Source organism: Xiphophorus couchianus, chromosome 24, assembly GCF_001444195.1.
Source record: "Xiphophorus couchianus chromosome 24, X_couchianus-1.0, whole genome shotgun sequence".
In the NCBI taxonomy this organism is placed as follows: Eukaryota; Metazoa; Chordata; class Actinopteri; order Cyprinodontiformes; family Poeciliidae; genus Xiphophorus; species Xiphophorus couchianus.
The window spans coordinates 11,049,050-11,064,548 of NC_040251.1; the positions used below are offsets into that span (position 1 = coordinate 11,049,050).

General features: G+C 38.8%; 1 protein-coding gene across 1 annotated transcript in view; it reads right to left on the minus strand.

The window, feature by feature from the left end:
- plxna2 (plexin A2) overlaps nucleotides 1-15,499 on the minus strand; it is a 213,707-nt gene that overhangs the window by 94,445 nt on the left and 103,763 nt on the right. Inside the window, exon 5 of the mRNA XM_028010799.1 lies at nucleotides 635-735. Within this exon, the coding sequence (XP_027866600.1) occupies nucleotides 635-735 (101 nt within the window). The remainder of the gene's footprint in view (nucleotides 1-634; nucleotides 736-15,499) is intronic.

Consider the following 15,499-nt stretch of genomic DNA (forward strand, 5'->3'; position numbering starts at 1 on the left):
TTAAATTTACTTTCTGTCCCTTTCTTTATGCTTTCATAATCTAAAAGTAAATATAAAAACGCAACAATAGTATTTTTCAATCTGCATATCAAACACACGGTTTTGGCTACTATAGCCTTTTCTTTTGCATTCTTTATGGATGCCTAAGATTAGTTTTCTTGTAGTAATTGTTCAGCCCCAGCAGGTGTCACTCATGGCTGTTATGCTTATTCTTGAAGCAGGAGGTACAGACCCCAAACTTTCTCACAGTTCAGCCTTTTGTGGATGACAAGTAGTTAAAGTGGACATCTCTATAAGTCTTTTACATCTTGTTTTTAGAAACTGAAATAGTTTTATAAAGTGAATGAGTTCACTTTCTTTAAAAATCAAGCAATGTCAGAGAAGTGCAAACCTATATAGCTGCTACAAGTAGCTTTAAACCAGCTCTGCACCTCCGAGGCAGCAGCTGTCCATTTCCAGACAGGAGCTGTCTGCTTTTCTCAAGCTCGATTAAATCTGAAATAAATGTTAAGACAAATAACCTTCATGCTCTCTGTGAGGGAAAACTTCAGAACACTTAAATAGAGATGTCCAACTACATCTTCCAGGAAGAAGAATTTCTATACAAATATGATGGTGACTGGTGGATACTTACATATTATGCAGGACACACCAGCCACAGTGGGGATCTCCGGAGCTCAGACATTCTCCACAGGTCCCATACTGCTCACAGGATTCAATAGGAACCTGGGTAACCTGTGAATAAAACAGGATGTCTTTGAGATAAAGTATTTACTTTTTAGTCCAAAGAAAATCAATTCAATTCATTTTTGTAAGGCATAACAATGCCCCCAACACCTATTGTCAGACTTGATGAAAAAAAGTATAGAAAACCTTAAAATAACCTCTAGCAGGTTCATTAAACAAATCTTTAATCAACCTGTAAGTACAAGTACATTTACTCAGAGGAGGAAAAATGAAATGTTGAGAAATATATCTTTTTATTGTCCCTGGTGACAATAGCTGAAAACCCAAACAATTTATATGACAATGAATGAAAGCGAAGCATTTTTTAAGGTTGATAAAAATTACAAAAAAATGGGATTGAAAGCTGCTGGGCTAAATCCACATTTATTTTGTCACCACATACAATGAGAAAGATGACAATAGAGGTAAAAATAAATATAGAACTTTACTAGTAAACAATAATGTAGCATGAATTGGAATCTTGGAAGTATCCATTCTCAACACACACTGTCTAAATACAAACTGGTTGATTGGAATGGATGCCAACATCACAAACTTAAACATATACTGTATATCTTACTAAACCTTACTGGGACTTTATTGCTAGAAAGCTCTGTCTTCCTCCTATCTGACCAAACACTTTGGTATGACTACATGACAAATCATCATTTATGGTCAACTCATCACAAGCATATTTTATCAGACATAAAATGTCTAAACAACTATTAAAAAAAAAAAAATCCAATGATTAAGGAAGGAAGTCTGTGACATGAATTTTTTTTTTTTTGGATGATGTCAATTGTACTTAACTCAAACCATGAAAACAGCTGTAAGCAGCTGGGATAATTTGGCTGAAAAAAGGAGGTTTCTCTGCCATCAGTGGACGTCTGCGTGCCCCAGGGGCGACAGTCCACTTCAACAGATCCTGTGCAAATACGCCCACACATGGATGAGCGATGACAGATGTGGAGACTTGATTAGAAGAAATGTGTCAAGAGGTGAAGCTGTATTTTTTTAATTTATTTTTTTAAAGTGTAACTTAGCTACACAACAAACAAAATGTCAACAGTAATACATTTGAGGTGGTTCAGAGCAAAAGAATCATCTCATGTCAACCATGAACCACTAATCCAAACAGGACAACCGGTCTGCAGTCACTTAATGAACAATAATCCGTGTGTTCCTATTACTAGGACAGACGTTATTACTTGCATGAAAATACAGTTGAGTTTCCACACTGTACTGTATGTGAAAACAACAGGAGAAAAATATCAAGCACACATCACCTCAGGTAGCCAAACACTGAAAATGTGAGTCAGCTGTGTGATCCACAGCCTATTTTCAGCTGCTACACAACATCCTCTCACCCCTCAGTGAGTGCTTTGAAACATACAGTAGAACTAGGTGGAATGTACACATGGGCATTCCTGATTTTTAATGCTGCCATGTAAACTGTGTTTTCAAAATATGAGTAAAACTTAGTTTTATAGCAAATACCCACTGACACATGGTGTGACTTCTCCTAACATAAATAATGAATGACTGCTCACAAGAAGAAGACAAAAAAATATATATGATGGTGTTTTTATATGTTCTTAAAGTTCCTATACAGTAGAGAACTCAGGATTCACTGATTGGTGAAACCTTGTGATTGTTGCAAAATTAGCTTTTTCCAACATAACATATCATAGTGCCATAATGGATAACTGCACTGTTGGATAAATTATTTTCTGTTTAATTTCACATAGAGTTAATTTCAGAAAATATAGAAGTTATATACCACTAAGAAGAAGGACATTTTGTTAGAAAAGTAAGGCTTACTAGTTTATTAAGGCTGGATTAAATCCATTGACAGAATGTGTTTCAGCTATATTAAATGAGGTAGATGCACTGATGCAAGCCAACATCATGGTAGCTGATTTTTATACCTTACATTTTAGTAATGGTATTTCCGTTTACCATTAGTAAAACTCAAAACCTGTGAATCAGTTTTTAAGTTATGTTGTTTTAAAATAATAATGACGAAAAAGAACAAAGCACATCATAGTTCTTTTCAGTCTATGATATCTGTGCATGTTTGAATGCATGCAAGTCCCCCAGGGCAGCAATACTCACTATTGTACCTCATCATGTCAGAACCAGGAGTTGCACACATACTGACAAAGCACCAAAATAACCAAAAGGAATACAGCAGATAAACAAATGAAGGGAATCTCTGAATATATTGCAGATTAATTTTCAGTTCTCTGTCTTAATTTTCTGCACATTGTCCTGTTGGATAATAACAGCAAATGTTGATAGCATTTGGAAGCTCCTCTGTAAAATGTGGGAGAATGAATGAAGGGTGCCTTTAGTAGCTTTTCAAGACTGTACATTACACATTCTGGTGAACATAATGTCCAAAGTTAAATCAATTTAAGTTTGTGGATGTAATGTGACAAAATGAGAGAAGGCTTGTGGCGAGTAAATACTTTTGCAAGGCATTCTATGTAATGCATCAAGTTTAAAAACAGCTGACAGTGCAATTTGTAACATGTGTCTGCCATTGCAGTGTCGCTGAAAAGGTTGAGAGCTGTTAAACCTGTCAGCTGGATCCAAAAACTGAGAACTGTATGAGATCCAGGCTGTATAGTATTCCTTGTTTTGTCTCCGCAATCATCCAAAAACTTCAACATCACCCATCCACCTGTCTGCCCCGAACCCTGAGGCAACTGAGACAGTCCCAGAGGACAAAGGAAACCATTGACACCGTCGGGATTTGACAGTCCATGTGGCACTTCCATCGCGCAGACTCCTGTTATATTAACCCCCTGTCACTTCAACAAACTCCATTTGCGTGCGTGTCTTGCCTAGCTTCAGGACAAACAGGTGGCGCGCTGTAATGAGCTGCAGACGGGGGTCACATCAGCAGCAGAAGCGGCAACTGACGACAAACAAGCCCACCAAGAGCGAAACTCGACTGAGTGAGGGAAGCGGCAGCTCGGCGTGCGTGGGCGCGCACAGCTCAAAGCCTCAACCCAATGTGAGAGCGATTAGCTTTAGTAGCAGCTTGTATCTGCTTGAGTTTCATTACCTCCACCTTAAAGAAAGTCATCAGATCCTTCCCAAAAGCATAAACGAGTCTGACGAAACTTAAGAGTATAACTTTCACAGAGGCCCAGCCAGAGGAAAAGGTTACAGTGTGGAGACAGCTGTCAGGGAGTGGTGAGGACAGGGGGTCTTCATGGTCCTTATGGAGCTGTATGTAAACACAGAACAGTCTGACCTGGCAAGCTGAAAGGAAGGGGAACCGCATCGAAGAGAAGAAAGGCAGCAAAGAGGTGAGCCCTGAAATAGCACAGCATTATGGGGGAAAAAGTGTGCCTTAGGTATTAAGGGTTTATGTTCTTTGAGTTTTGTGATGCTTAGATATGGTCTGGGTCAGCGGTGGAGATGAGGGGGACGGGTTGAGGAAGGGGCACACAGCAGCTGTTGCCCAGCACACGCTACAGTCACTCATCACAGCAGGCCTGCACAATGAAGCCCCTTCTCCCACTGCGCGTGCATGTGTTTGAATGAACACATGCACAGTGCCGTAACGGATGTGCAGACTGTTGTTTCTGGGTTTTCAAGAAAGACAAAGAAGGATTGCATGTGATCCGATAGCCGGTGTGAGTTTCTTTGAATCTGTTTCCAAAGAAGACATTCACTTAGAAAAGTATTCTAACCCTTTGGAACTTTCCATATTTGGTCACAACAAAACTGTCATACTTTATTGAGATTTATTTTAATTACCCAAGATAAAGAACTGTATAACTGAAGTGAAGAAAAAATTATGCATAAGTTTGTTTGTGGTGATTCACAAATTGGGACTTCTCATGGCCTGTCAACAATTGCATTATTTACCACTTTCCCAGAAGGGACTTATTTGTCATGTGTATTAATAGTTCTATTATAAACACGTTCTCCCACCGTAGCTGTGGATCTCTGTAGCATCTCCTATGAACTGAAGTCTCTCGGCTTTTGTAATGTTTTATTGAATTGAAAAACCAAAATATCCTTTTCAAGTCACTTATAATTAATTATTTTTAAAGTATGCGACCCCCTCAGGGAGCAAATGGACAACTGCCACCCAAATACTTTAAATAATTATTGTTAAACTTCCTTCTTTTTTAAAATTTTGTTTGGTCCAGAGGCTGTCTCCTTACTTGCATAGATTTATGTGTAACCACTACTTAATTTAATTAGCAATAAATTCAGTAGGAAAGTTACTTTTGTTCTAGGGTCACACAGGAGGATGATAAGCATACAAGTTTTAACAACTCAAGTTTATTTTTCTTTCCCCACAAAATAGATAATAATCCAGGTAACACTAATTACCTTAATAAAATTAAGGTATAAACATAAATTGTCCACCCTTATATACAAATATTAAATTAATATATAGAAGATTGAGGGTAGTTTTTTTAAACAGTAGCTTAAAAGGTTATTTCAACAAAATAAATTACATATTCCAGTTAGTCCTTCAATATAACAGTTCAGTCAGTCAGTTCAGTCAATGTGCACATAAGTTGTCCGTTATGAAAATGTTCATGAACAAATAGTTTGTGGAATAAAAAAAAAGATTTGGGACCCCCCTTTTTGTTCAATAAGCTTATCTGTTGTCCACGCAAAAATATCCAGCTCCAGCAGCACCAGGACCTCCGTCTTTCCAGGCTTCAGTCCGAGTCACAAAGATGGCGGCGGAACCCTCCTGCTTCTGGAACTCCACTGGCTCGTTCAGGTATCGGTCGTCCAAAAAAGAAAACCAACAGAGCGACACTTTATACTCCGGTTGGTTTTTTTTCCAGTTCGAAAAAACTGAGCAACGTTAGCTCCAGCTAGGTAGCCATTCTTCGTAAGTAAGCAGCTGAAAATAAAACAACAGACTCACCGGAGAACTCTCAGAACAGAATGTACATTATCCAGTTCAAAATAAACAGATTTCTTTCATATCACAGCAGCACTTATGCGTAGTAACTTCTCTACTTCTGCTGAAATGTGCTTAGTCTGCATAGTCTGCCTTTTTTTTTCTTCCCTCTTCTTTACTCTTCTTCTCGTACCGACACAGGAGAAATGTGGGTCTAGTGCCCTCTACAGGACATTCTAAGAACTAACAAACAAACACAAACATACAGACAGATCCGCATAGTTTATGGGGGTTACATATGTACTAAATATTTCTCCATTTGGTGTCTGACATAGGCTTGGTAAAGCCCCCTCACACACTTTGAAATACTTTACTCCATGGAGGTTTGCACATAGTTGAAGCATGAGTTTGCGGCGCGGGACATGTTCACGGAAAGATACATTTTTATGACTACGAACTCGTTCGACTGCTTGGCGGGAAACAGTATTCACATAAGACTGAGAGTCGGTGCAACCAGTCACAAGGATGCACTTCTGTCAGACTGCTACTTTATACCAAACTAACAGGTGTGCAGTGGATACCTTAGGCACCCAACCAGCTCAAACTTGAAAGTATCCGTGTGGGTTGTGGGAAATTAATGAATTGATCACAGAAAATGTAGGCAATTAGTACAGTCGTCTTTGAAATCTCAACCATCCACAAACACCAAGAGTATTTGGTCCTCTTTAATGCCTGTCTTTTTTTTTGGTTTATTTATTTTTCTCATGTAATGCACTCCACCCTTCTTGAAGAACTCTGGTGCCCCCTTTGGAAAGCATGCCCTTAATTTGAAAAGCCCTGTTCTATCGCATAATATTCCAATAAAACACTTAGGTTTATGGCTAAAACTTAAAAAAAAAAGTGAAGAAGGCTTAAGGGGTACAAATCGTTTTGGAAGATATGGTAAAGATGACTACAGTGTAAGTTTAGCACTGTCAGAGAGAAGCCCTGTGCCCTACTTTTAAATGAATGCTAATAGAATTCCAGCTTGAGTTGACCTCGCAGGGGGTTATTCAACCACAGAGGCTACAGTGGAGTTGCATACAGGAGCGATCAGGGTGACAGAGTGACAGCTGAGGGTTAAAACAGCTTCCTCTCTTTCAGTGTTAGTCTGAATAGCCTTCAGATCTCATTATTATAGCTGACAAGTAGCCAAGGAATGAATATTCTTTAGCTAAAATACATAGCCACATTAATGCCTGGCTTTAAATTACAGTTCCATGCAAAAATACACTCCAGAGTTCTTATCAACTGAGATTAAGTAAACTGTAAAGCAGTAGGTCTTTTTCATGAGGTCCTCTTTTATTAGTAAGACAATCAATGGTTAGGAATTGTGAAATGGCAACTTTTACAACTGATAGTGACTTGTAGCTGTCTAAATAGTCTAAATTAACTTTAGTCCCTTTACTGCTATATAGAAACTTTCAGCAGATAACAGGCAGGCTGAATGGGGTACCACATTTGGTGTTCTGTTTTATTCCATTACAGAACCTGTTGGATTTGGAAATTTGTTCCAACTTTTTGTAAATCTCAGAGGTAAAGATAGTCATTCTCTAAGAAATAGACAAAGACTGTTTTTGTAATGCTGGCAGTGCTAAATGCTGATATAAGATGCTAAAGATTGCTTAAAAGATGCAATCTGTCTGTTTTTAAAACAGTCTCTCTACGTTGTTAATGGTAACTCGCTTGACCAAAATATTTTTCAGTTCTGTCGTTGTATAATATGGTTCTAAAAAAGAAATCAGAATTGGCTAAAATTGTTTTATGCAGGTCAAAACTTTACAAAAAAAACAACACAGATCAGAAACTAAAAGTAAGAAGTATAATATTGGGGAACATTTTGTTTTCTACTCAGGTGTCTGTATAACCTTTTTTTTGATAAAATAGCAGTTTTTGTTTATTTTCGTCTTGGTTCACACTGAAATCGCTCCTGGTGTTTATGCCAGCACTTTCACTTATTGTGAGTAAATTATCCACTTTGCTTGGCACACAACCGATTTCCTGCCTTTGATTTGGAGACCGGGACTGGACTTCCTTCTTTTTTAGTTTACATTACACTCCTAGACAGGACTCCATATTTGACAGGACACAAATATTGAGGTAAGGAATTACAGAAAGCCAGCTATAAGAGCATTATTGTTCACCATAATGAATGCAGAACCTAGTCTACTGTGATTTAAATGCGTCACATGAATTAACTCCTGTTTATTGAGAAAATCAAGCCATTCAACAATAACGTGTTTTTTTTTTTCATTCTAAAACAGAATGAAAGAAAAAGCAATAAACAAAAGATAAAATCCCTGGGGACATATGCTCCTAGAGAGGAAAAAAAAAACGTGTACCTTATTTTTAAAACGGTTCTTGGAGAAAAAGAAAATCACAAAGGAGTATCGAGATTTCTCACAGTGGCAACAAACAGAGTCTGACAACGTATGCGCACTACAGAGAAGTAAGAAAGACTTTCATCTGTTTCCTTGTCCGTGAGCATGAGAATGAATGGTGGCTCAATTTCTGCCCCTGTGCCCCGCTGCCCTGAGACCAAGCCATACTCACTGTACCTCTGTGATGGATGGGGGCATGGGGGCCAAGCATGAAGAGAAGAAGGAAAAAAGTTATAAAGGAGGACAGAGCAGAGTGGAAACGGCCCATTGCACGCGGTTCTGATGGGACCCGGTGTGTGCAGCCAGATGTGCCATAGATGCCAGAGTGAAAGAGAAAGCAATAGGAAGAGAAAAAAATCCCAGTCACCAGTAATGGAGAGGAAACTACTTTGCACGCTGTCGTCAAGGCAACAGCCAAGGCTCTGACCTCAGGAACACCTCCACATCTAGCTGCACCAACACCAATCCCTCTAACCTTCAAAACCTTGAGCTGTGCATGGCAAACAGCTAACACCTTTGGGACTTCCTGTCATCTACACCTCCTTTAAAACATGTATAAACACACAAGCACACACACACACCAGTGACCCCTCCTTCTACACCTATCCATTTTTAATGAGAGTAAGCCAGGATACCACGTCACTGGAATGAGGCACATCGATCATGAACACAATACCCATTCCAGCAGAGAGGAAGAGAGAAAGGCACGGGAGGGGCCAGTGTAACCGAGGGTGTGTGTGTGTGGGTGTGCGTTGATGTGAGTGTGTGTGTTTGAGCGGGACTAATGACAAAGGCACAAAAGCAGAGCAAATACTTGCTGCTGAACGAATGAAAAGCGATGAAATGTTCAGTCTCGTACTCCCACAGTGACCCTGCAGCCACTCTTTTCTGCATTAAGGAGACCAACACAAGGACGACTGAACCCTTAATCTGCTCTAGTAATCCAGCTGAGGCTTCTACTCAGGACAACAGCTACATATCCCCCTGCCTCACGGTCTCCTCCCTCCTCTAAGATGTAAATCCATCCACTTTACCATCAAAGACCCTAAACATATCTGCACTGTGGTGTTGTGGTGTCTTTTTCCATAAAAATGGGAGACTTTTTCTTTCTTTGCAAAGAAGCAAATGAGAAAATAAATCTTAAATGTTCCCCTTTTTAATTAAGTTTTAGTCAGAGTTTTCTAAAGATCGATGGACAAACGGACGGACAGATACTCGTGCAAACTTGAAAACTACCTAGATCTAATTTGAAGCTTTCTTAGACTGTGAATGAGCCCCTGTTCTTCAGAAATAAAAGTGGGATAAATTACTCGCCTTACGCAACCTGAGGGTTCAGTCAGTCGCTCAACTGGTCATTAATATTCATTCTAATTCTGGCTAGAAGTGAAAAGCAAGGTGAGAGGCTCTGTTGAAGTGTTGTGGCTAGTCCAAGGATAATCATGCCTTGAGACTCGCACCAATTACTCCGAGCCTGATTAAGGACAGAATTGGGACACGGTCGTGATTGCCAGGCTGTGCGGGTTGCTGATCTTGTAAAGGCCCTGAGCTGAATGTACTAACGTACCACCACAGCTGGGAGATCCGGTCATCTAAAACACATTCCAGAAGCTGATAAAGTAATTACATTTTGCAGCAAACAGTCCTTCTCATTGAGTATTTGAAACAATTTACAACCTTTGTATCCTGCAGATTTTTTTCTACTGTATCTGTCTTGTGCTCCGTCTGTAGAAGCTGCTACTTAAAATTGCTTGTTTTCCCTTTTTGCTGCTGCTGTTGCTGTTGTTACAAATGTCAGAAGACTTTGTGACAAGTCATTTAAAGGAAACAAGTTTTATGTAGGAATGCAAAGTATTGATTTTCTTCCACTGCCTACGATTTCTTACATGAGCGTCTAATGCAGAATACATTGAGGATACATCAAAGTGGAATTCAGAGACATGGCAATATGTGTATTAGAGTCTCTTCTGAAGGTCAGGCCTTTTTTTGGTAGGTGGTTTTCTTGGATAACTGATTTTGAAATGGGAACAAAATATTCAGGGTATTACTCACTGATTTTAGCAGGCCAAACATGGGAGAGGGAAAGAAAAGGCTGATGCTAAATAAAATGACACAGCTCTGCTTACCCAAAGAGCCATCTCACATACTCCACAAATAATTAGGTGTGAATATAGGAGCTTTTAACAAATACCGTCAAGGCCAACACCTCTCAGCACATCTTTCGTATTATTTTGCTAAATTGAAAGATAAAACAGACACACACACACCCCCACCCCCATATTCTTTGTATTCCTCGATTTAGTTTGAGATCTAAGATGTAGGTCAATTGAAAACATCAAGACATTAGAGCAGAAAGAAAAAAAATTATACTGTATCTGTTAGTAAGAACCTCCTGCTATATTTAAACTAACTCATTTACAGTAGAAGTGATAGCAGGCTGAGGTGGTTATTGAGCTAAAACTGATGACTTTGATCATTTTCCAATCACAGTTTAGGGCTTAACCCCCACTGAAAGTCCTTAGTCCCTGCCAGACTTGATCCCTGGCAGCTCATCAGGAGGAACAGACTGGTGAGAGACAAAACTGCCAGGGAGCAAGAAAGGGGAGGAGCAGGTCAAGCATGTGCCTTCTGACCGAGGTTTGAACTCGAAAACGAAGTGGCCATGACAATTAAAGCTAAATGTGAACTATATAACAAATTTTAAGTACTGTAGCTTGCAAAAGTATTAATCTTTAATTGTTGCATTATAAATACAAACATTGTATTTCAAAGAGAATTTTTAAGACAGATAACAGAGTAGTGTCCAATTGGAAAGTGATGCTCGTTTTCCACTATTTTGCACTTTTTTTGTTCTAAATAAGAATCTGAAAGGACAAATTGTTTTTATCTGCAAGAGAAGTATGGCTTCGGAGAACATTTATTTTCCAGTAAGACAACGACTGGAAGCATCCAGCTAAAGCTACACAGAAATGGTTTTGTCCAGACCAAAATCAAATTGAGTATTTTAATATGTAGCATAAATTAAGGGTTGATCTTCACCATCCAATTCAAGCGCTAACTGTTTTTTGCAACAAAAACATATTTATTAAGTTTTATATACTTCAAAACAATCAAAGCTGCAGCTGAAGTTAAAAGTGGTTCAACTGAAGTAAAGAGCAGCAAATAAAATAGACATATAATTTATTATAAAAATAAATGCAATTTTGTTATTTATTTCTTCTAGTTCATAATGTTTTTCTACTTTCTGTTGGCCTTTCATATCACATCCCAATGAACTACATTAACACTAGGATGGCTAGAGGATTCGCAAAATGTGGAAATGTTTGAGAAATATGAATTCTAACACAGGCAATACTGTAGCAATAATTTCAAATAAAGCAGAAAACAGTTATACGTAATGCTATTTTGCCCCTGCCTGTCAGACTGTATTTGTTTTCTAGTCTCTATTGTATTGTTCATAGATACCATAGAATCATTAAAACATATTCCATGGTCCTCCAGCAGCACTGGTTCACCTTTTCTTTCAGTCTAAGCAAAGGAAAAAAATATGCTCATACAGACATGAGAGCGAACACATGCCATACTGAACAAATAAACCAACCAGTTCTACAAACACTGCACTGAATACCAGTCGGAGTCCTCCAAACAGGCGGTCAACACTATAGATTAAAGACGAAGTGAGGCAGCGGGCAACGTAAAGAAGATGGAACAGTCCCCTAATCTCTGTTTACGTGTGTAAGTGTGTTTAGATATTTACAACCCAAATGCCTAGAGGGCGGCGTCAGAGGGAAAGGTGGGAGGGAATGTGAGCATAGAAGTAATGGAGTGAGGGAATCGACCAGTGAGAAGGATGAAAAATCCAACAAGTCAATGGAGCCAGGAGTTTATCAATTATGTATGTCCTCAATCGCCTTTTTGGTTAAGGAGAGGAGGATCATATGATAAACAAAAAGGTGAATGTTGTGTGCACTTTCCATCATGCACAAACTGAGCTTTGGTACATATCTAACTGCAGTCCTTGTTGCTGAAAAACGCCAGGAATGCTCTTCAATAGCTCCTATCAACAATTTGATTCATAGCAATAGAGACATTGAGAGATATTGAATTTTCAACCACTCCTTGTATCTGTTTTTGCCTTTCCCAAGGATACATATTTACTCAGTATAAGTAACAAAAAAACATTGAGACTTGCGAAGAAAAACCTTGGTTACTTATTTATGTTTGACTTAACCCTGTTACTTAGAATAAAAGTAAAATGTCATGCAGTGCTAAAGATACTCCACAGCCTTAAATATGCTCAGATAGATACTGACATTATCACATTAAAGTGCGTGACTTTTTATAGACCTTCTTCACCTTTACTTTCTACTTATCTTCACATCTATTTTCTTCTCTTTTCTTCCTCCTCCTAAACTATCACTTCCCCACTCTTGGGTTCACTCTTTTCTGTGGCTGCTGGTCAAGGTGGCTTCCTTGCAGTCTAATTCAGTCAGGAGCCTAAAAAGGAGGAAATTACATCCATGCCGGCTGACCACTTTGAACTACCAGCTCCATTGTACCACACTTTCTCACTGGTAACAGTTTACTGACATTTAAAAAATGGGAGCAAGGGGCTGCAGAGGTACCTTAAGATGTTTCTGGATGTGCAACTGTGCATGCATGCAAAAATCTAAATAAAACAAAGTGTTAAAAATACTTTTGTTGCAAAATCATGTTCCGTAATGTTTAAGCTTAAGTTTCTCAGGGGTTTTGTTTTATTTATATGTTAATGTATTTCAGAAGGTGATCTTTTAGGGTTGTCCAGTGAAATCTCCTGCTGTTATGTAGATTATGTTAGCTTTTCTATTACTTTTATAACCCAGTGTATTACCACCTGAAGGACAACATTATGGTTCTTATTAATGCTCCTAACAACTTTATTGAACCTGAATGATAACATCCTGAATTCATTTCCTCTGTATATTAAACCAACACTTACTTTGACTGATAAGTCAAAAAATGTTCTACTGGTTAAGCAACTTCGGCAAGCACAAGGATGTAACTAAAAAATAAAAGCATAGTTCAAGTATTTGTTTACTTAATTTCAGTAACTTAAAACAATCCACTATTGTGCACCTTATGTCAATTAAACTAAATGTAAGTGCCATAATTCTGCAATGCACTGCCACTGAACCAATTACATAAGGGACTTTGTGTTTTAATAGACTACATTTCTGCCATAGTGATGTCATAAAAGGCTGCATTTGTCCACTTAGCCACCATCAGACATCAGAACAAACTGTGTCCCATAGCTAATGGAATCAGGTTTTAGGTAAAGCACCCACTTCACTGCCTAATATGATATGAAATCAGCAGTTGGTTTTGAAATCCCACTCTTTCATTGGTAAAAACTCTAATGTAATGGTTTCAAAACTATAACCCTTTACTCATTTTATATGTTATAATCTATGATTTGCTAAAATTGATCCAACTACATTTCCATCTCTGCCAGACGTATTGTTAGGGAAAACTAACCATAATATTTGTGGACTCAAACAGGCCAGCTAACAGCTTTGTCCGGGCCTGGGGCAAGCTAGTCTTTCATTTTCACTAGTTGCAAATGTAGTCATATTTACAATTAAAAGATATCACTGAAACTGCACTCTGTCCAATTCATTCTTCTTCTATCTTCTCCCCAGCTCTCCTCTAACATCTTGCCCCTCCTGTCTGCTCCATACTTTGGATTTTGTTTTAATTTTTCTTGAACAGGTTCTAGATTGTATTCCTTCTCTAGAATGCTAGTGATTGTTGTAGTCAGGTTTATGCATCTCTTAACAAGGTGGTACAACCTGCCAACCAAATGGGTGTTTCGGTGTGGAGTTTGAATGTTCTAATCATACATAATTGTTTTCAAGAAACTCTAGGCTCCTAGCAAAGCTGAAATGGTCGTTGGATTGGTCTGGCAATGTTAAAACTGCTAAAAACATGATAGCATAACATTTGTTTTGGCTCAAAAAGTTTCACTAACTCAAATTATAAAAGCAAAAAAATTAACTGTGGACATAATTATGGACTAACTAATTTGTGACCGTGGGTATATAATAATATGTCTTTCTTTTTTAACACATTTTTTACAGCATTGTGATACCAATTACCAAGATAAACATAATAATCAGGCTTCCAAATCATCATATTGTTACCAACTTCGTATAGTGTGAATCTTTTTTCTTCATTGCCTGATAATGTCAGATTACAGTCTATTTCTGTTAATTAACATCTAACGTCTGTTGCATCTTTGTGTAGAACTCAGGGTCAACCTCACTTTAGTAACAAAGAGATGTGCATGGCTTTCCTCATTATAAATTTATTTATAACTCTGCTTTACCGACTGCACTAACTGGTAACTTTTTGACTGGTTTCCTTGTCAGTCAATCCACTTGTGTCGACCTATTTTTACCCACCTGTCCGGGCCGCTCGTCTGTGTGACAACCTTCATGCTTGTCGCCCCACTGTACCTCTTTCGATCCATTCCTGCTCTCGTCTTTGTCCAACTTGTCTGAGTGTCTCTCAGTGGGATCCCAGACTGTCAATGCAGCCAGTAATGAGGTGTATGCTTCAGTCAGCATGTGAGGAGTTAATAAGGAAGCAGCACAGGCCATCAGACATCAACAGGCATTGAGTGTGTGTGTCATATGTGTGTATGGAGAGTGTGTTGGGAGCCTCCCTGGCACACTTAACGGCTGTCTGTCGACCAACGGGAGTATTGATTTGCAGTGGAAAAGCAGACAGAGATGAATTCTGATCCACAGAGGGACTCTGCAGCGCATGTCTGAGTGTGGTATTATTTTTATTTATTTTTTGTAAGCATGTGTGCGTGAGTGTGTAACAGCATGTGTGTGTGCGCAAGTGAGCATGTTTGTTCTCTTTGTTTCAGCCTCTCTTCCAGCATACACCATGTACATACAAATGAAGGGTTTGGATACACCCCGCTGCTCTCAGGGCTGTTGCTTGTGGGTACACATGTGTGTCTGTGTGATGAATATTAGTCTGTGAGGAACAAGATGGAGAGACAGATAGGGAAGGAGGTATTGATAACTAGGCTCAGGTGGTGAGGAACACATCATCTAATCTAAAACTATGCGTGTGTGTCTGTCTATGATTGTTTATGATTTATGTGTTCTGCACACGCTTCTTGGGCAATATGCAAACTCCAGCTCAGCGGGGCTTCAGCACTGAGATATTAATGGGATTCTGAGGTACTGGTGAGGCTCTTCAAAGACCTCATCAGACCTTTTAATAACGTCCATGATTGATTCCAATTTGAGCCTTTGGTGAGAATCAGAAACACAAAGATTGATGGAAAACTTTTACATCGAAGAAAATATTATTAGATTTGGCTCCAAATAAATTCCGTGGAGTTAGAGAAAGAAAGCAAACTGCGAGTGATCTTGGTTGGTGTGTCTGAAAGTGCCTGGGTGTCTTTGTTTGG